The sequence below is a fragment of the Oncorhynchus mykiss genome, chromosome 1 (assembly GCF_013265735.2).
Source record: "Oncorhynchus mykiss isolate Arlee chromosome 1, USDA_OmykA_1.1, whole genome shotgun sequence".
NCBI classification, from domain to species: Eukaryota; Metazoa; Chordata; class Actinopteri; order Salmoniformes; family Salmonidae; genus Oncorhynchus; species Oncorhynchus mykiss.
Window position 1 is genome coordinate 13,733,877 of NC_048565.1, and position 20,032 is coordinate 13,753,908.

Sequence of the window (20,032 nt, forward strand, 5' to 3'; positions counted from 1 at the left end):
TCTAGCTAAAGGAAGAGATATGACTTTGTTCCACCCTACCGGTACAGCGGAAGTTAATAAATGAACCCGCCCCTTACCTGAACCAGGATGTAAAGTTTTAAAAGAATCAGTGGAGCGATTCACTGAACTATCACTTTGTTTGTGAGCAAGGTTTAAGCTGTGAGAGCCTTCTAAATGTAGAGATGTAGTTAACGTTAGCAAACACTTGCTTGCACATCATCTCTTTCTGTCCAGCGAACTAGCATAACTAGTCTAAATCTATGAACTAAACTTTTGTTTTAAGTAAGTGTAGGTTCTCTTTAACAGGAGCTTAGTCTGAACATCAAATAACTCCATAAAACAACTTTTAAATTAGCTTCTCGAAATGTTCCGCTAACTTCAGTGAGTCAGCTAGCACAGGCAGTAGCTAGCCAATTTAAATGAGTCAGCTACTGTTCTATTTAGCTAACATTAGCCATCTGTTGCGACACAGAAACTGATTTGCTAGCTAACATGTTTTTGCATACTATTTTTTATTTTATTTCACCTTTATTTAACCAGGTAGGCTAGTTGAGAACAAGTTCTCATTTACAACTGTGACATGGCCAAGAGCAAAGCAGTGCAACACAAACAACAACAGAGTTACACATGTAATAAACAAACGTACAGTCAATAACACAATATACAATATATATATATATATATATATATATATATATACAGTGTGTGCAAATGGGGTAAGATTATCCTACTACAAGGATACTATTGAGCACTTGCATTGTAACAATCTCATAGCTTAACCTGTTCAGATGTTTCAGTTAAACTACGTTTAACGTTGAAAACAAAAATTACTGGTACGAATTCACAAGGTTTTGGTTTTGGACTCAGACAGAGGTTTAAAAACGATGTCACGTGACCAAGTGGTCGCGTCGTCAACATGGCGTTTCCCGGAAGTCGGCTGTTCTCTTTACGGACCATGTCGTTGGGCATTTTGTTTTATTGTATGTATTGCCATTTCCAATTTGTTCTCGCAAATGATGTCGATAGTTGTGAAAGTCTACGCCTGGGACAATATCCTTTTAAACGTGATTACTTGCAAATCACGAAAATATGACAGGGTTTTCATGCACGCTAGCTAGCTAATGTTACCTGGCTAACTGACGTTAGCATGCATTTATTTAGCTAGCTAGCAAACATAAGCCTGCATGTTGTGTACTTTTGGAAAATATAACTAATCCGATTTTGAAACAGATGAATAGTATAGTTATGTTTGCTCGTCTGTATTCACCAGTCATCTTCCATGTAACGTTAACTCTTGGCAAGAGTCTCTTGTTTTTTCATCAAGATATGTTCTCGGGTCTTTATAAACATTATTCATTGGTATGCATTTTTGTAATGTCATATGTTCCCTTGAACGATGCTGATGACTGAATGGATGAAAATACAGTACCAATCAAAAGTTTGGACACGCCTACTCATTCCATTTTTCTTTAGTTTTACTATTTGTTTTACATTGTAGAATAATAGTGAAGACACAAACTGTGAAATAACACATTTTAGATTCTTCAAAGTAGCCACACTTTGCCTTGATGACAGCTTTGCACACTCTTGGCATTCTCTCAACCAGCTTCTCGAGGTAGTCAACTGGAATGCATTTCAATGAACATGTGCGCCTTGTTAAAAGTGAATTTCCTTCTTAATGTGTTTGAGCCAATCAATTGTGTTGTGACAAGGTAGGGGTGGTTTACAGAAGATAGCCCTATTTGGTAGAAAATCAAGTCCATATTATGGCAAGAACAGCTCAAATAAGCAGAGAAACAACAGTCCATTGTTACTTGATGAAATGAAGGTCAGTCATTCTGGAAAATTTCAAGAACTTTGAAAGTTTCATCAAGTGCAGTCGAAAAAACCATCAAGCACTATGATGAAACGGACTCATGAGGACCGCCACAGGAAAGGAAGAGGACAAGTTCATTAGAGTACCAGCCTCAGAAATTGCAGCCCAAATAAATGCTTCAGAGTTCAACTAACAGACAAATCTCAACATCAACTTTTCAGAGGAGACTGTGTGAATCAGTCCTTCATGGTCGAATAGCTGCAAAGAAACCCCTACCAAAGGACACCCATAAGAAGAGGAGACTTGCTTGGGCCAAGAAACACGAGCAATGGACATTAGACCAGTGGAAATATGTCTTCTGGTCTGATTAATCAAAATGTGAGATGTTTTTGGTTGCAACCGCCATGTCTTTGTGAGACGCAGAGCAGGTGAACGTATTATCTCCATGTGTGGTTCCCATCATGAAGCATGGAGGAGGAGGTGTGGGGGTGCTTTGCTGGTGACACTGTCTGTGATTTATTTAGAATTCCAGGCACACTTAACCAGCATGGCTACCACAGCATTCTGCAGCGATACGCCATCCCATCTGGTTTGCGCTCAGTTGGACTATCATTTATTTTATTATCATTTATCAACAGGACAATGACCCAACACACCTCCAGGCTGTGCAAGGATCATTTTTCCAAGAAGGCGAGTGATCGAGGGCTCCCGAGTGGCGCAGCGGTCTAAGGCACTGCATCTCAGTGCTAAAGGCGCTACTACAGACCCTCGTTCGATTCCAGGCTGTATCACAAACCAGCCGTGATTGGGAGTCCAATAGGGCGGATCATAATTGGCCCAGCGTCGTCCGGGGTAGGCCGTCATTGTAAATAAGAATTTGTTCTTAACTGACTTGCGTAGTGAAATAAAGGTTAAATAAGGTCTATTTGACCAAGAAGGAGAGTGATGGTGCTGCATCAGATGACCTGGCCTCCACAATCCCCTGACCTCAACCCAATTGAGATGGTTTGGGATGAGTTGGACCACAGAGTGAAGGAAAAGCAGCCAACAAGTGCTCAGCATATGTGGGAACTCCTTCAAGACTGTTGGAAAAGCATTCCAGATGAAGCTGGTTGAGAGAATGCAAAGCTGTCATCAAGACAAATTGTGGCTACTTTGAAGAATCTAAAATATATTTTGATTTGTTTAACACTAAGTATGTGTGTCCAAACTTTTGACTGGTACTGTATATCAACCTGACAAGCACAATTTGTTAGATATCATGTTACATTATTTACTGTGCTGTGGATGACAGTTGATACTTTGTTGTTGCCTTAATACTGTTCAAGTATATTTGTAAAGCACCAAGGATAGACGATGCCACTCAAGAACCTGAGAATTGCAAGGACATGATTGCTTGGGGTAAGTGGTTCTGGTTGAGTGATGTATAATATACTGAAGAAAAATTAACGCAATATGTAATGTATTGGTTTCATGAGCTTAAATAAAATATCCCAGAAATGTTCCATACGCACAAAAAGCTTATTTCTCTCAAATGTTGGCAACAAATTTGTTTACATCCCTGTTAGTGAGCATTTCTCCTTTGTCAAGATAATCCATCCAACTGACAGGTGTGGCATATCAAGAAAATGATTAAACAGCATGATAATTACACAGATGCACCTTGTGCTGGGAACAATGAAAGGCCATTCTAAGATGTGCAGTTTTGGAACACAATACAATGCCACAGATGTATCAAGTTTTGAGGGAGCGTCCAATTGGCATGCTGACTGTAGGATTGTCCACCAGAGCTGTTGCCAGAGAATTTAATGTTAATTTCTCAACCATAAGTAGTGTTTTAGAGAATTTGGCAGTACGTCCAATTGGCCTGACAACTGTAGAACAAGTGTAACCAAGACAGCCCAGGACCTTCACATCCACTTTCTTCACCTGTGGGATGAGACCATCCACCCGGACAGGTGATGAAACTGTGGGTTTGCACAACTGAAGAATTTCTGCGCAAACTGTCAGAAACCGTCTCTGGGAAGCTCATCTTCGTGCTCGTTGTCCTCACCAGTGTCTTGACCTGACTGTAGTTTGGCATCATAACAGACTGCTCACCTTCAATGGTCACTGGCACACTGGAGAAGTGTGCTCTTCATGGATAAATCCCGGTTTCAACTGTCCCGGGCAGGTGACAGACAGCATCGTGTGGTTGAGCGGTTTGCTGATGTCAACTTTGTGACCATAGTGGTCAGATAAAGGTATAGACAGGTATAAGCTACAGACAACAAACACAATTGCATTTTTATCAATGGCAATTTGAATGCACAGAGATACTGTGACGAGATCCTGAGGCCCATTGTCGTGCCATTCATCGACCACCATCAGCTCATGTTGCAGCATGATAATGCACGGCCCAATGTCACAAGGATCTGTACACAATTCCTGGAATCTGAAAATGTCCCAGTTCTTCCATTGCCTGCATATTTTTATTTTAGTTATTTAACCTTTATTTAACTAGGCAAGTCAGTTAAAGAACAAATTCTTATTTACAATGACAGCCTACCGCGGAACAGTGGGTTAACTGCCTTGTTCAGGGGGAGAACGACAGACTTTTACCTTGTCAGCTTGGGGATTCGATCCAGCAACCTTTCTGTTATTGGCCCAACACACTAACCACTAGGCTACCTGTCGCCAGACATGTCACCCATTGAGCATGTTTGGGATGCTCTGGATCGAGGTGTACGACAGCGGGTTCCAGTTCCCGTCAATATCCAGCAACTTCGCACAGCCATTGAAGAGGAGTGGGACAAAATTCCACTGGCCACAATCAACAGCCTGATCAACTCTATGTGATGGAGATGTGTGCATGACCACATGGGGGTCTCATCAGATACTGACTGTTTTTCTGATCCACGCCCCTACTTTTATTTTTATTTTTTTTCATTTTGGTATTTGTGACCAACAGATGCATATCTGTATTCCCAGTCATGTGAAATCCATAGATTAGGGCCTAGTTAATGGATTTAAGTTGACTGGTTTCCTTATATGAACGGTAACTCAGTAAAATCTTTGAATTTGTTGCATGTTGTTTATTTTTGTTCATTGTAATAATAATATGCCGTTTAGCACCCACCATCTCAGATTGTTCTGAAATCGTTTCTGTAGTTAGATAAGCATTCCTGGAACATCATTTTTTTTTTTTTTTTTTTTTTTTTAAGATTTGTATGATTAATTTAGTATTCAATAAATATAGTATCTTATGTTTTTCTAAGAATTAGTAAGACATGAGGATTCCAAAGACATTTTTTGAAGCCACCCACGACCCCCCACACGCCAATCCCACCCCAAGAACGAGTATATAGCATCAGTTCTATGTCCCCCACCCCAATGTTAAAAGGGATAGTTAACCCAAATTACAAAGTTACACTGGTTTCCTTACCCTGTAAGCAGTCTATGGACAAGGTATGACAGCAACCTATGCTTTGGTTTTGTTTACATGGTTACTGTTTCAAATGGTAACTTTTTAGCATTTTGTGGCACCAATCCAATGCAAGTCAATGTTATCTATATTAGCATTTTCTCGCTTCCTATCCATCTATAAGTAACATCCATTGAGTTACGCAATACATTTCTAGATACTTTAGGATGATTTGAACATGACATGTGACAATGCTAACAGAGGTACCATTGACTTGCATTGGGTTTGTGCCACAAATTCTAAAAAGTTAGCATTTCAAACAGTGGCCAACAAAACCAAAGCATATGTTTCTGCCATACCTTGTCAACAGACTGTTTCTTACCCTGTAAGCAATGTAATTTAGTCATTTGGGTGAACTATCCATTTAACATTGAGGGTGGGGGTTCGGGTTTTCTTGAAACTTTAACTTAATGGTAGGAACAGCACCATCTAGTGGTCAGAATCCGGTAATATCCGGATGTAGGATGGGACATTAACCTAACAACTTAAATGACAAATTTCTCAGAACAGGGGTAAAACAAACATCACCAAATTCCCTGGCAATGCATTGAATAGTATGAAGAAACAACACTTAGAGCCGCAGCTCCATACTACTGGTCAGACACAGAACTGATACTATATACAAATTGTCGGGGTGGGATTGGCATGGGGAGTCCGTGGGTGGCTGTTGACCAATGTCTAGCTCATTGTCAGAACAAAGTTAGGTCCAAAATTGGATGTTAGGTACTATATTTATTGAGTATGAATATATATATATGAATATGCATATATATATATATGAATCCTAAAAAGAGAAATGGCCAATTTGGATGCAATCAATGAGCTTAATGATTGCTAATCATATCTGTTTCTAACATCAATTATTTTAGAACAATCTTAGATGATGGGTGGTGAAATCCTCTTTTGTGCTTTTTTGAGTTTGTACCACCATTAGTCTTTCATGCACACATTTTACGTACGGAAGGTCCCAGGAATAGAACGCACTATCCTGGTGTGCCAAGCGTCATGGTCTACCAACTGAGCTACAGAGGACCACCATAATGATTGGTTCGAATAGATTCTCCATATATAAGGACTTTGGGAATTAGAATGTAGTTGACACAGTATATGCATGGCGGTACCACGTAGCCTAACTCAAATTGAAAGACTAATTTGCAGGGACAAGAAATTATAATAGGTAGCCCTAATAAAATAAAGCTAAAAATAATAGGTCATTTAGGTCCTGGTTCTTAACTGTCATAATATTTTGTAATACTTTTATCAATGTGCATTTCCATCAGAATCTACACAAATTGAAACCCACATAACTGCTGTTCTGTGTTGCTTTGTCCTAAACCATCTGTTGGGGTTTTCAGTGGAATGCCTACCTTCTCCAAACGTCAGCTGCCGCTTGTCCAATGGGACGGAGTTTCGATTCAGTGGAGAGGAAGTGGGCTTTAACAAAAGCCTCCCTTGCAGGAATGTGTATGTACAGTACCAGACACTGTGGAAGTGTTGCACATGTACACCCAGTATGCCAAACATTAGGAGCACCTTCCTAATATTGACTTCCACCCCCCCTTTGCCCTTAGAACAGCCTTAATTTGTCGGGGTATGGACTACAAGGTGTCGAAAGCGTTCCACAGGGATGCTGGCCTATGTTGACTCCAATGCTTCCCACAGTTGTCTAGTTGGCTGGATGTCCTTTGGGTGGCGGACCATTCTTGATACACACAGGAAACTGTTGAGCATGAAGAACCCAGTAACATTGCAGTTCTTGACACAAACCAGTACGCCTTGCACCTACTACCACACCCCGTTTAAAGGCCCCCCCTACCATACCCCGTTCAAAGGCCCCCCCTACCATACCCCGTTTAAAGGCCCCTACTACCATACCCCGTTTAAAGGCCCCTACTATACCCCGTTCAAAGAACCCTACTACCATACCCCGTTTAAAGAACCCTACTACCATACCCCGTTTAAAGGCCCCTACTACCATACCCCGTTCAAAGAACCCTACTACCATACCCCGTTTAAAGGCCCCTACTACCATACCCCGTTTAAAGGCCCCTACTACCATACCCCGTTCAAAGTCCCCTACTACCATACCCCGTTCAAAGGCCCCTACTACCATACCCCGTTCAAAGTCCCCTACTACCATACCCCGTTCAAAGTCCCCTACTACCATACCCCGTTCAAAGTCCCCTACTACCATACCCCGTTTAAAGGCCCCTACTACCATACCCCGTTCAAAGTCCCCTACTACCATACCCCGTTCAAAGGCCCCTACTACCACACCCCGTTCAAAGTCCCCTACTACCATACCCCGTTTAAAGGCCCCTACTACCATACCCCGTTCAAAGTCCCCTACTACCATACCCCGTTCAAAGGCCCCTACTACCACACCCCGTTTAAAGGCCCCTACTACCACACCCCGTTTAAAGGCCCCTACTACCATACCCCGTTTAAAGGCCCCTACTACCATACCCCGTTTAAAGGCCCCTACTACCATACCCCGTTTAAAGGCCCCTACTACCATACCCCGTTTAAAGGCCCCTACTACCATACCCCGTTTAAAGGCCCCTACTACCATACCCCGTTTAAAGGCCCCTACTACCACACCCCGTTTAAAGGCCCCTACTACCACACCCCGTTTAAAGGCCCCTACTACCATACCCCGTTTAAAGGCCCCTACTACCATACCCCGTTTAAAGGCCCCTACTACCATACCCCGTTTAAAGGCCCCTACTACCATACCCCGTTTAAAGGCCCCTACTACCATACCCCGTTTAAAGGCCCCTACTACCATACCCCGTTTAAAGGCCCCTACTACCATACCCCGTTTAAAGGCCCCTACTACCATACCCCGTTTAAAGGCCCCTACTACCACACCCCGTTTAAAGGCTCCCCCTACCATACCCCGTTCAAAGTCCCCTACTACCATACCCCGTTTGAAGGCCCCTACTACCATACCCCGTTCAAAGTCCCCTACTACCATACCCCGTTTAAAGGCCCCTACTACCATACCCCGTTCAAAGGCCCCTACTACCACACCCCGTTTAAAGGCCCCTACTACCACACCCCGTTTAAAGGCCCCTACCACACCCCGTTTAAAGGCCCCTACTACCATACCCCGTTTAAAGGCCCCTACTACCATACCCCGTTTAAAGGCCCCTACTACCACACCCCGTTTAAAGGCCCCTACTACCATACCCCGTTTAAAGGCCCCTACTACCACACCCCGTTTAAAGGCCCCTACTACCATACCCCGTTTAAAGGCCCCTACTACCATACCCCGTTTAAAGGCCCCAACTACCACACCCCGTTTAAAGGCCCCTACTACCACACCCCGTTTAAAGGCCCCTACTACCACACCCCGTTTAAAGGCACTTACATCTTTTGTCTTTACCTTTCACCCTCTGAATGGCTCACACACACAATCCATGTCTCAATTGTTTAAATGCTTAAAAATCCGTCTTTAAGCCGTCTCCTCCCCTTCATCTACACTGATTTGAAGTGAATTTAACACGCAACATCAATAAGGGTCATAGCTTTCACCTGGATTCACCTGGTCAGGTGTTCTTAATGTTTTGTATAGGCTGTATCAGGGCTGTATTCATTAGGGCAGACCATAGCAAAAAGTTTTAGCTATGATGACCCTGAACATGTTTTATTTTCAATTGATATTGATTAGGCTAAATCATATACCATCATATGTGATGTTTTTGTACAAATGTGAAACATTATTGAACTGTTTTGAGCTAACATGTTATTTCCTTACAGGAGCGGTTACTCCTACAAAGTAGCGGTGGCCCTGTCGCTCTTCCTGGGATGGTTAGGAGCGGATCGCTTCTACTTGGGATACCCAGCTTTAGGTACAGTATGACTGTTGTTATTGCTGTTCACTCTCAATAACTGACATGGGGGTGCAATGGATGAATTTATATTTATAAGTAGATTCATTTCCAAATCCTATCTGCTGCTAACAAACCGGTCTAAATACAATGAAAGATTTTCTTTGTAATTGTTTTTGTAAAAAAAGGAAGAACACATGTTGAAATGCATGACTAGCTACCCATTCATTTATTGGATGTATTGATATTAGAGAGTTTGAAAAGATCTGCTGGTTTTGGACAGAAACACAACTTGCATGTTTGTGGATTAGTATAAAGTAGACCATTTATCAAAGTTGAGCATTAATCAATGAAGCAGGTTTCTAAGAAACAGAGGGTCACTACTTCCTGTGAGGACCTGAAAGAAACCACTATTACATGACATTATAAAACAGTGGTAAACCCAGACACTGGAGTGAAACACTGCTGTTTCTTCCCTTTCCTTTATTCTTGTTCTTAATTAGGCACCTGCAAGATTACAAAGTGGCTGGTGGCTGAAAGCCTTGTATTCTTTTGGGGGGGGGGGGGGGGTTTAGTTTTTCCAACTAGCATGGTGTACTTTGGCATCGCAGAGCCACACTGAGGACGGGCATGAGCCGGCTTTAGATGCTGCACTGAGCAACACCTGGCCTGGTTTGGCACGGTTGGCTTGGGAATCACCATGGAACGGTGGGTTATTAAGTGGGCTTCTGCTTTGTAGAGTAGCCACCCGACTGGCATCGTTTTTAAAAACGTCCACCCTGGAATCAACAAAGCTACCCCTGTTACCTCCCAATGGAGCAATTTACAATAGTGTTAACAATTATTTGGAGTTGGTGTTTCCATAATTTGCCTGCAATTCAGATTGTGTGTGTGTGTGAGTGTGAGTGTGAGTGAGTGAGCTAGTGAGTGCCAGTAGTCATTGCCCAGTGATGCAGTGAGTACTCCCCGACATGCAGTAGTGTCATCTCCGGGTCTACCTTACAGTTATGTTACATAGTTATGTCGTAAGCTAGTGACCGTGTGAATGTTAACAGGATGATGTGTTTAGTTGAATGACCTGCTCGCCGTGCTCTGTGTTTTCATACATCCAATTCACACCCTCAGCTGCTCACAGCGGCTCAGTTGCACACATTCATGTTTAATCTTCTTCTCTGCTCCTCTCAACGATAAAGACCTGTTATTCCCAATCCTCAAAGTTGTTTTGGACACAAAGTTGACTTGGCACGATTTCCCTCTGAAAGCAAATCAGGCCGCAAACAACTAAACACCCAATACCCACACACCCACATAGCCTCTCCACTCCGCCGCCCAGCAGTCAAAGTGTTCAATATCGTTCACCTTTGCCTCGCAAGTTAATTTCCCATTCAGCCACACATGGGCAAATTTGGAACCGAACATAGGGAATGAACTGAAACCTTGCCCAGTCGCCTCACACAATAGCTAGCAAATTATGATTAATTTATGCCAACTTTAAAGAGGCATGGAGTACCCCATAAAGCTTTATACCAGGGCTCTCCAACCCTGTTCCTGGAGAGCTACTGTCCTATAGGTTTACACTCAACCAGTCTAGCGCACCGGATTCTAATAATTAGCAGATTCAGAAGGTGAATCAGGTTAGTTATAACTAGGGTTGGAGCGAAAACCTACAGGAGGGTAGCTCTCCAGTAACACGGTTGGAGAGCCCTGGTGTAAACCTACAGGATGGTAGCTCTCCAGTAACATGGTTGGAGAGCCCTGGTGTAAACCTACAGGAGGGTGGCTCTCCAGTAACACGGTTGGAGAGCCCTGGTGTAAACCTACAGGAGGGTAGCTCTCCAGTAACACGGTTGGAGAGCCCTGGTGTAAACCTACAGGAGGGTAGCTCTCCAGTAACACGGTTGGAGAGCCCTCCCTGTTTTATACCCTATTTAACTCCAACATGTCTCTCTCTCTAGGGCTGCTCAAATTCTGCACAGTTGGCTTCTGTGGGATTGGGAGCTTGGTGGATTTCATGTTGATCTCAATGCAGGTGAGTGGCGTTCAGGGGACAGCTGTGGAACACAGAGCTGTTAAGTAATCCCTCTTATCTGTTGGTTACGTCTGTGAAGATGCTCTTTTCACAGTAACCATGAAAGGAATGGTTTATGTGGTGTGTTGATGACAAGGGTGGGTTAGGTCAGTGTTTCCCTAATGTTGGGTAGAAGCTGACTCCTTTTGGGTCACAGCTGATGATTACATTGGTTGGTCACAAGACACAAAAGTTGAGTTGGGTTACACTGCAAAGTGAGTTAGGGAACAACTGTGATATCAGAATCGGATGGATTTCATGCAAGTTTGATAATTGTATGATTTCAAAACAACTTCTAAGATTTCAAAAACAAGTTGCTCAATTTGGGCACATGTATAAACCGTAGCTCTTTCTCCCACTAACAGTGATGGTAATCAATGAAGTGGAGCACATTTTTTCATCACAGAGCAGCCTGGGCTTTGCTACAGTGGTCATGCTTCACACACTCCAATCAGAGTAAACCATGGAACATTGCGCAGAAGCATAGCCAAGCCAGTCAGGAGGAGTGTGTGTGTGCGTGCGTGAATGTCTGTTTGTATTCAGAGGGAACCTGTGTCTCAATCAGTGCAGCTGCAGCCCTCTGCTCTTCTCAGCACTAAGCTCTCTATAAATGGGGGTTAATGAGACTGGTTTGTTTTCGCAGGAGGGCTTCTCTCCCCCCCGTCCCTCGTTCCCCCAGGACCCCCCTAACCTGTTTAGTCCACAGAGCCTGACAGGGAGAGAAGCCAATTCATTTTTCACCCTGTTAGGGCCTCACCCCTCTTACCCCTCTCCATCCTCATTGGGGAACCAGTGTGGTAGCAGGAAGCAAACAAGAAAACACTCACCCAGAGGCGATGCTCCTAGTAGCCGGGGACTTTAATGCAGGGACACTTAAATCCGTTTTACCAAATTTCTATCCTCATGTTAAATGTGCAACCAGAGGGAAAATAACTCTGGACCACCTTTACTCCACACACAGAGACGCATACAAAGCTCTCCCTCGTCCTCCATTTGGTATATCTAACCATAATTATATCCTCCTGATTCCTGCTTACAAGCAAAAAATTAAAGCAGGAATCACCAGTGAGTCGACCAATAAAGTGGTCAGATGATGCAGATGCTAAGCTACAGGAGTGTTTTGTTAGCACAGACTAGAATATGTTATGGGATTCTTCCGATGACATTGAGGAGTACACCACATCGGTCACTGGCTTCATCAATAACTGCATCGATGATGTCGTCCCCACAGTGACCGTACGTACATACCCCAAACAGAAGCCATGCATTACAGGCAACAGCCGCACTGAGCTAAAGGCTAGAGCTGCCGCTTTCAAGGAGCGGGTCTCTAACCCGGACCCGCTATGCCCTCCAAAGAACCATCAAACAGGCAAAGCGTCAATACAGGACTAAGATTGAATCGTACTACATCGGCCCTGATGTTTGTTGGATGTGGCAGGGCTTGCAAACAGCCTACAAAGGGAAGCACAGCCTAGAGCTGCCCAGTGACATGAGCCTACCAGACGAGCTAAACTACTTCTATGCTCGCTTCAAGGCAAATAACACTGAAACATGCATGAGAGCACCAGCTGTTCTGGAAGACTGTGTGATCACGCTCGTCACAGCCGATGTAAGACCTTTAAACAGGTCAACATTCACAAGGCCGCAGGGCCAGACGGATTACCAGAACGTGTACTGCGAGCACGCGCTGACCAACTGGCAAGTGTCTTCACTGACATTTTCAACCTCTCCCTGTCCGAGTCTGTAATACCAACATGTTTTAAGCAGACCACCATAGTGCCTGTGCCCAAGAACACTAAGGTAACTTGTCTAAACGACTACCAACCTATAGCACTCACATCTGTAGCCATGAAGTGCTTCGAAAGGCTGGTCATGGCTCACATCAACACCATTATCCCAGAAACCCTAGACCCACTCCAATTTGCATACCGCCCCAACAGATTCACAGATGATGCAATCTCTATTGCACTCCACACTGCCCTTTCCCACCTGGACAAAAGGAACACCTATGTGAGAATGCTATTCATTGACTACAGCTCAGCGTTCACCACCATATTGTCCTCAAAGCTCATCGCTAAGCTAAGGACACCTCCCTCTGCAACTGGATCCTGGACTTCCTGATGGGCCACCCCCAGGTGATAAGGGTAGGTAACAACACATCCTCCACGCTGATCCTCAACACAAGAGCCCCTCAGGGGTGCGTGCCTAGTCCCCTCCTGTACTCCCTGTTCAGCCACGACTGCATGACCAGGCACGACTACACCACCATCATTAAATTTGCCGGTGACACAACAGTGGTAGGCCTGATCACCGACAACGATGAGACAGCCTATAGGGAGGAGGACTTAGAGGTAGGCCATGTGGTGCCAGGACAACAACCTCTCCATCAACGTGATCAAGACAAAGTAGATGATTGTATTCTACAGGAAAAAGAGGACCAAGCACGCCCCCATTGTCATCGATGGGGCTGGAGTGGAGCAGGTTGAGGGCTTCAAGTTCCTTTGTGTCCACATCACCAACAAACTAACATGGTCCAAGCACACCAAGACAGTCGTGAAGAGGGCACCACAAAACCTATTCCCCCTCAGGAGACTGAAAAGATACTTGTCATGGGTCCTCAGATCCTCAAAAGGTTCTAAAGCTGCACCATTGAGAGCATGGTTGCATCACTGCCTAGTACGGCAACTGCTCGGTCTCCGACCGCAAGGCGCTACAGAGGGTAGTGCGAACGGTCCAGTACATCACTGGGGTCAAGCTTCCTGCCATCTCTATCACTATTGCACTCAACACTGCCCGTACCTACCTGGACAAAAGGAACACTTACGTGAGAATGCTATTCATTGACTACAGCTCAGCGTTCAACACCATAGTGTCCTCAAATCTCATCACTATGCTAAGTACCCTGGGACTAAACACCCCCCTCTGCAACTGGATTTGGCATGGGTCCTCAGATCCTCAAAAAGTTATTCAGCTCCAACATCGAGAGCATGGTTGCATCACTGCCTGGTATGGCAATTGCTCTGCCTCCACCGCAAGGCACTACAGAGGGTAATGCGTACGGCGTTCAACACCACTTGGGCCACCGCCAGGCGGTGTCAGAGGAAGGCCCTAAAAATTGTCAGAGACTCCAGCCACACTCTGCTACCGCACGGCAAGCAGTTCCGGAGCGCTGAGTCCCGGTCCAATAGGCTTCTAAACAGCTTCTAACCCCAAGCCATAAGACTCCAGAACATCTAATCAAATGGCTACCCAGACTATTTGCATTGCCCCCCCCCCCCCCACACACATTTTACACCGCTGCTACTCTTTGTTGTTATCTATGCATAGTCACTTTAATAACTCTACCTACATGTACATACTTTAAACTAACCGGTGCCCCCACACATTGACTCTGTACTCGTACCCCACATTTATACCTTATTCTTATCCGTATTTTTGTTAACTGCATTGTTGGTTAAGGTACAACACCTGTTGTATTCGGTGCATGTGACTAATGCGATTTGATTTGACTAATGAATAGCTTTAACTCAGTCAACATGGTGGGATGTGTTTATAATGAAAAGTAGGCTTGGGATTCATGTTTTTTCTCGTGTTCCTTGAAAAAATATATTAGTTTGTCATATAGACAAGTGGTGGTGTGTGTAGTTTTAGGACTGTATGCCTTCACCCTGAATACAATTTCAACAAAGGCCTATGCTGCTGGAGTCACCCTGTATCACATCTGAGACCAAAACACACATCATGATACACCCTTCAAAGAAACAGAATACCCCTCTTCCTCTATTTAACCCCTTCCTCTTCCTCTCCAGTTCTACACTACATCCCACTGTGTAGCAGGCCTGTATAAAGTCGCTATTTCATTTGAAAACGGCAGCAGCGTCTGTTCGGCCACTTTGATTAAGCGAGGCGACCGTCACACTGTTTATTGTTCTCCTAATGTATTATTGAAGGCCCTGAGAGAGGAATGCTTTGGCTGGCACGGCCCAGCGCAACACTTACATTCTCTTTTAGATGTATATGCTGCGTCTGGGCTCTCTCACCTTTTGTAAAAGTGACACTTTTGATGAAGAGTTCTGCGTGTCCGGAGAACCTATTTAACCTTCGCGTGAGGCGCTGCCCTATATTTGAAAGGCTAACTATTGCGACTAAGCGCAACGTCGGAGCGGCAAATGCATTTTTTTTAAATTGAACTAATGGGATTATTATTAATAGATTCTGGCTGGACGGGGCTTGAGGAAAGGAGACCGGACAGCGTTTGTTTGAGGCTTCTCTCTCTCTCTCTCTCTCTCTTTCTCTATCGAAAGACCGAGGTCCACACCAGATGAATGATGTTGGGGAATTTTCCAATTTACTCTCAAACTGGGCAGAGGAGGAGCTAGACAGATGTGATAGATAGATGGAACGTGAACGGAGGGAGCTGTGTGTCAGGCACGGATTAAACAATACAAGGTAGTGGGTTTCCAGGCCAGCATACATTGTTGTGAAAATCAAACCCACTTCTGAAAACCCGATCACTAAAGCCACTACCTGCTATGGATTAAATATAGGCTGGAATGCATCATATTTGAGTGGTAGCCTAGCTGAAGTTGGTCTGGAGTCCAGTAGGTGGAGTGCTGTTGGTCTGGAGTCCAGTAGGTGGAGTGCTGTTGGTCTGGAGTCCAGTAGGTGGAGTGCTGTTGGTCTGGAGTCTGTTGGTCTGGAGTCCAGTAGGTGGAGTGCTGTTGGTCAGGAGTCCAGTAGGTGGAGTGCTGTTGGTCAGGAGTCCAGTAGGTGGAGTGCTGTTGGTCTGGAGTCCAGTAGGTGGAGTGCTGTTGGTCGGGAGTCCAGTAGGTGGAGTGCTGTTGGTCGGGAGTCCAGTAGGTGGAGTGCTGTTGGTCGGGAGTCCAGTAGGTGGGGTGCTGTTGGTCTAGAGTCCAGTAGGTGGGGTGCTGTTGGTCTAGAGTCCAGTAGGTGGAGTGCTGTTGGTCTGGAGTCCAGTAGGTGTTGTGCTGTTGGTCTGGAGTCCAGTAGGTGGAGTGCTGTTGGTCTGGAGTCCAGTAGGTGGGGTGCTGTTGGTCTAGAGTCCAGTAGGTGAAGTGCTGTTGGTCGGGAGTCCAGTAGGTGGGGTGCTGTTGGTCTAGAGTCCAGTAGGTGGGGTGCTGTTGGTCTAGAGTCCAATAGGTGGAGTGCTGTTGGTCTGGAGTCCAGTAGGTGTTGTGCTGTTGGTCTGGAGTCCAGTAGGTGGAGTGCTGTTGGTCTGGAGTCCAGTAGGTGGGGTGCTGTTGGTCTAGAGTCCAGTAGGTGGAGTGCTGTTGGTCTGGAGTCCAGTAGGTGGAGTGCTGTTGGTCTGGAGTCCAGTAGGTGGAGTGCTGTTGGTCTGGAGTCCAGTAGGTGGAGTGCTGTTGGTCTGGAGTCCAGTAGGTGGAGTGCTGTTGGTCTGGAGTCCAGTAGGTGTTGTGCTGTTGGTCTGGAGTCCAGTAGGTGTTGTGATGTTGGTCTGGAGTCCAGTAGGTGTTGTGATGTTGGTCTGGAGTCTAGTAGGTGAAGTGCTGTTGGCCTGGAGTCCAGTAGGTGGAGTGCTGTTGGTCTGGAGTCCAGTAGGTGTTGTGATGTTGGTCTGGAGTCCAGTAGGTGTTGTGATGTTGGTATAGAGTCTAGTAGGTGAAGTGCTGTTGGCCTGGAGTCCAGTAGGTGGAGTGCTGTTTGGTCTAGAGTCCAGTAGGTGGAGTGCTGTTGGTCTAGAGTCCAGTAGGTGGAGTGCTGTTGGTCTAGAGTCCAGTAGGTGGAGTGCTGTTGGTCTAGAGTCCAGTAGTTTGAGTGCTGTTGGTCTAGAGTCCAGTAGGTGGAGTGCTGTCACTGGTCCCCCTCAGCTGTGATTGCCAGATATGTGTTGCCTGCTGTACCTAGGTTTTCACCGTCTGTATGCTGATGTCTTTTCTCCTTCCTTCCTTCCTTTAGGTTGTGGGTCCGTCAGATAAGTCTGACTACATAGTGGACTACTACGGTGCCAGACTCACACGCCTCTCCATCACCAATGAGACTTACAGAAGAACCCAGATGTCTCCCTGAAGGTAGCTACACTAGTAACATGTTAGTTAGACAGACAATAGGCTTTGGTGAGTCATTCCCTGTGTAATTGTGGAAACTCAGAACTAAAATTGTATGTAACATCATCAGCTACCATTTACATGTACTCTGTGTACAACACATTCGGAACACCTTCCTAATATTGAGTTGCACCCCCTTTTGCTGACAGAACAGCCTCAATGGTCGGGGCATGAACTCTACAAGGTGTCGAAAGCGTTCCACAGGGATGCTGGCCCATGTTGACTCCAATGCTTCCCACAGTTGTCAAGTTGGCTGGATGTCCTTTGGGTGGTGGACCATTCTTGATACACACAGGAAACTGTTGACCATGAAAAACCCAGCAGCATTGCAGTTCTTGACACTCATACCGGTGCACCTACTACCATACCCCGTTCAAAGGCACTTTTGTCTTGCCCATTCACCCTCTGAATAGCACACATACATGTCTCAAGGCTTAAAAATCCTTCTTTAACCTGTCTCCTCCCCTTCATCTACACTGATTGAAGTGATTGAAGTAACCGCCCCATGGGCCTCCCGGTCGCGGCCGGCTGCGACAGAGCCTGGGCTCGAACCCATCATTTCTGGTGGCACAGACCACTGCGCCACACGGGAGGCCCTATGGGATCATAGCTTTCACTTGGATTCACCTGGTTAGTCTATTTCATGGAAAGAGAAGATGTTCCTAATGTGCTGTACACTCAACGTATATTACGTAGTCAGTCCACAAATGATTATTCACTGTGTAACAGTTTGTCTTTCCACCTGTCCCTGTACTAATGTACATTTGATTGTCTAATTATTACATCTGTATAGCGTTGCGAAATTCTCTAACTTTCAATAAATGCACTGGTTTTCCAGCTTATTACCTCATAATTCTATGAATCCTCCAACCGGGATTTCAGGAAAACCAGGGAATCACAACACTCTCTTGTTTTATTAGACAAGTTTAAAAGATTGATGTTTTGGCCTTCTACATCCTTCCAATCTATTGAACATTCCCAGAAATTAACAACCCAATATCTGTCGTTCTGCCCCTGAACAAGGCAGTTAACCCACTGTTCCTAGGACGTCGTTGTAAATAAGAATTTGTTCTTAACTGACTTGCCGAGTTAAATAAAATACAAAATGACATGTACACAGTCAAGTGGAAAGACAAACTCTGAACGGCTCAAACACTAAAAGTGAACCAGATCCCAAGGTTGTGTGGTTTTGCATCACTCTGTAGCTTGTATGACCTATGGGGGGTAAAGGCAAACACCCAGCCAAGGACAACTTGCCCCCCCCCCCCCTCCCTCCCCCCCCCTCCTCTGGTACTCCAGGACGGACCTTCTACCCTGGGGAGGGAATTTTAAAATGTCAGCCTGCTAAGTAAATGTTTGGGGAGGGTGGCACTTCAGGACTGAGGGGGAAAAGGGTCGTGAGAGTGCAGTTATTATACCTGGCATAGGTGTCCCTCATCGGTTGAGCTCTACCACAGAGCAACGAGAGTCACACACACTTTCACACAGTTTGTCAACAACAAAAAATATCTACAGTTTTAAATCTCCAAGATTTCAGCTCTCCCTTCTCTCTCCCACTCTGTTGTCTGTGGCTCCTTAGTCTCTGGTTAGTATTATAGAAGCTGCAGTGTGTTTGTGGTGACGGGGGTGTTGGGTTCAATTATACACATGTGGAGTCCATTACAAGCCCTTTAGTGTTTACGCTCAGACAAATAGAGAGAGCGAGAGAGAGAGATGAAGTCCTCATCCACACCTCTACAGTTCTTCAGTCTCTCAGTCCTTCATTTTACTGCATGTATCTCAGGGCCACAGAAAAATGTAACACTGACTGCCTCGAGTATCCAAGTTCAACTGTTTACAACCTGTTTTCTCTCGTTTCAGGACCAAAGTGAAAAACAACTATCATTACCCTCAACCCTGTCATGACGATTATGCCGCTCTTTTTGGGATCTTTTTCACTTGATCATTCCGATACACGGACACTAAGACCATCCCAGTCAACACATTGATCATGATCCTGTCTGCATGTACCCCAATGTGGTGAAGCTCAGCTTTTTAAAATGGATACTCTTAAGAGTGAAGGCTTCATTTTGGTTTAGACTTTACCCAGCATCTCCTTAGTCTTTCCTTCATTCTTTGTGACCTTCATTCCTTGCCACCTCCTCAAAACACATTTTAAAAGGAGGAGATGAGGATAGAGATTGCAAATGAATCAAACAAAAACATATATTTACCCACGGTCACCAGCTCAGGTCCTGGAACGTTAGAGGAGTACAGACCTTTGTTCCAACCTAGCATTATCACACCCTGTAGCTCTCCAGGACCAAGGACTTGATGACCACTGCCATAGAGCTTCAAATCATCGTTATACTCCTATAAGAATCTAGAATCTGCACCGAGAACAGTTCTGTAAATATGTCATCTATTGTGTTATTTGAGTATGTCTGGCAGCAAGGGAACTATTTATGTTCTGTATGACTGTTTTGTTGATTTGTCATTAGCGATTTATTTTTATTATTTTTTTGTAATAAAATTGTAATTTTATGAAAATGGACGCCTTTTGTAAATGAAGTTCTGTTCAAACTTGCCGTTTAAGTCCAACACAGAGCAGTAGCAGTTAATTTAGCGAACTCTGAGCTCATTGGAGGAACTGTGGCAGTGACCGATCGTCCTGCAGGGAGTTCAGAGGTCAAAGAAATGACACGCTAGCTCTCGGCATCATCCTGCAGATGAAGACAGATCTTCTCCCGCTCCCCCCAGAACCATCCCTCGTGTCATTTTTATTAC

General features: G+C 44.9%; 2 protein-coding genes across 2 annotated transcripts in view; one reads left to right on the forward strand and one right to left on the reverse strand.

Annotated features, from left to right (window-relative positions):
* LOC110527678 (inaD-like protein) overlaps window positions 1–1,445 on the reverse strand; it is a 142,413-nt gene extending 140,968 nt beyond the window's left edge. Inside the window, exon 1 of the mRNA XM_036989307.1 lies at window positions 1,268–1,445. The gene's annotated coding sequence lies outside the window, so the exon portion shown is untranslated. The remainder of the gene's footprint in view (window positions 1–1,267) is intronic.
* tm2d1 (TM2 domain containing 1) lies at window positions 887–19,799 on the forward strand. Its single transcript, XM_036946379.1, has 7 exons — window positions 887–1,050; window positions 3,144–3,217; window positions 6,635–6,743; window positions 9,042–9,133; window positions 11,068–11,141; window positions 17,118–17,230; window positions 19,127–19,799. Exons 1-6 carry the CDS (start codon window positions 917–919, stop codon window positions 17,226–17,228), a joined length of 594 nt encoding a protein of 197 aa, XP_036802274.1. The 5' UTR covers window positions 887–916; the 3' UTR covers window positions 17,229–17,230; window positions 19,127–19,799.
* The last annotated feature ends 233 nt before the right edge of the window (window positions 19,800–20,032 follow it).

Bases quoted from the DNA above. Each gene is read 5' to 3' on its own strand.
- tm2d1 (XM_036946379.1), top strand. From the start codon at position 917: ATGGCGTTTCCCGGAAGTCGGCTGTTCTCTTTACGGACCATGTCGTTG. The intron at 1,051-3,143 runs ATATCCTTTTAA...AATACTGTTCAA, and splicing joins GAAAGTCTACGCCTGGGACA to GTATATTTGTAAAGCACCAA. The intron at 9,134-11,067 runs GTACAGTATGAC...CTCTCTCTCTAG, and splicing joins CTTGGGATACCCAGCTTTAG to GGCTGCTCAAATTCTGCACA.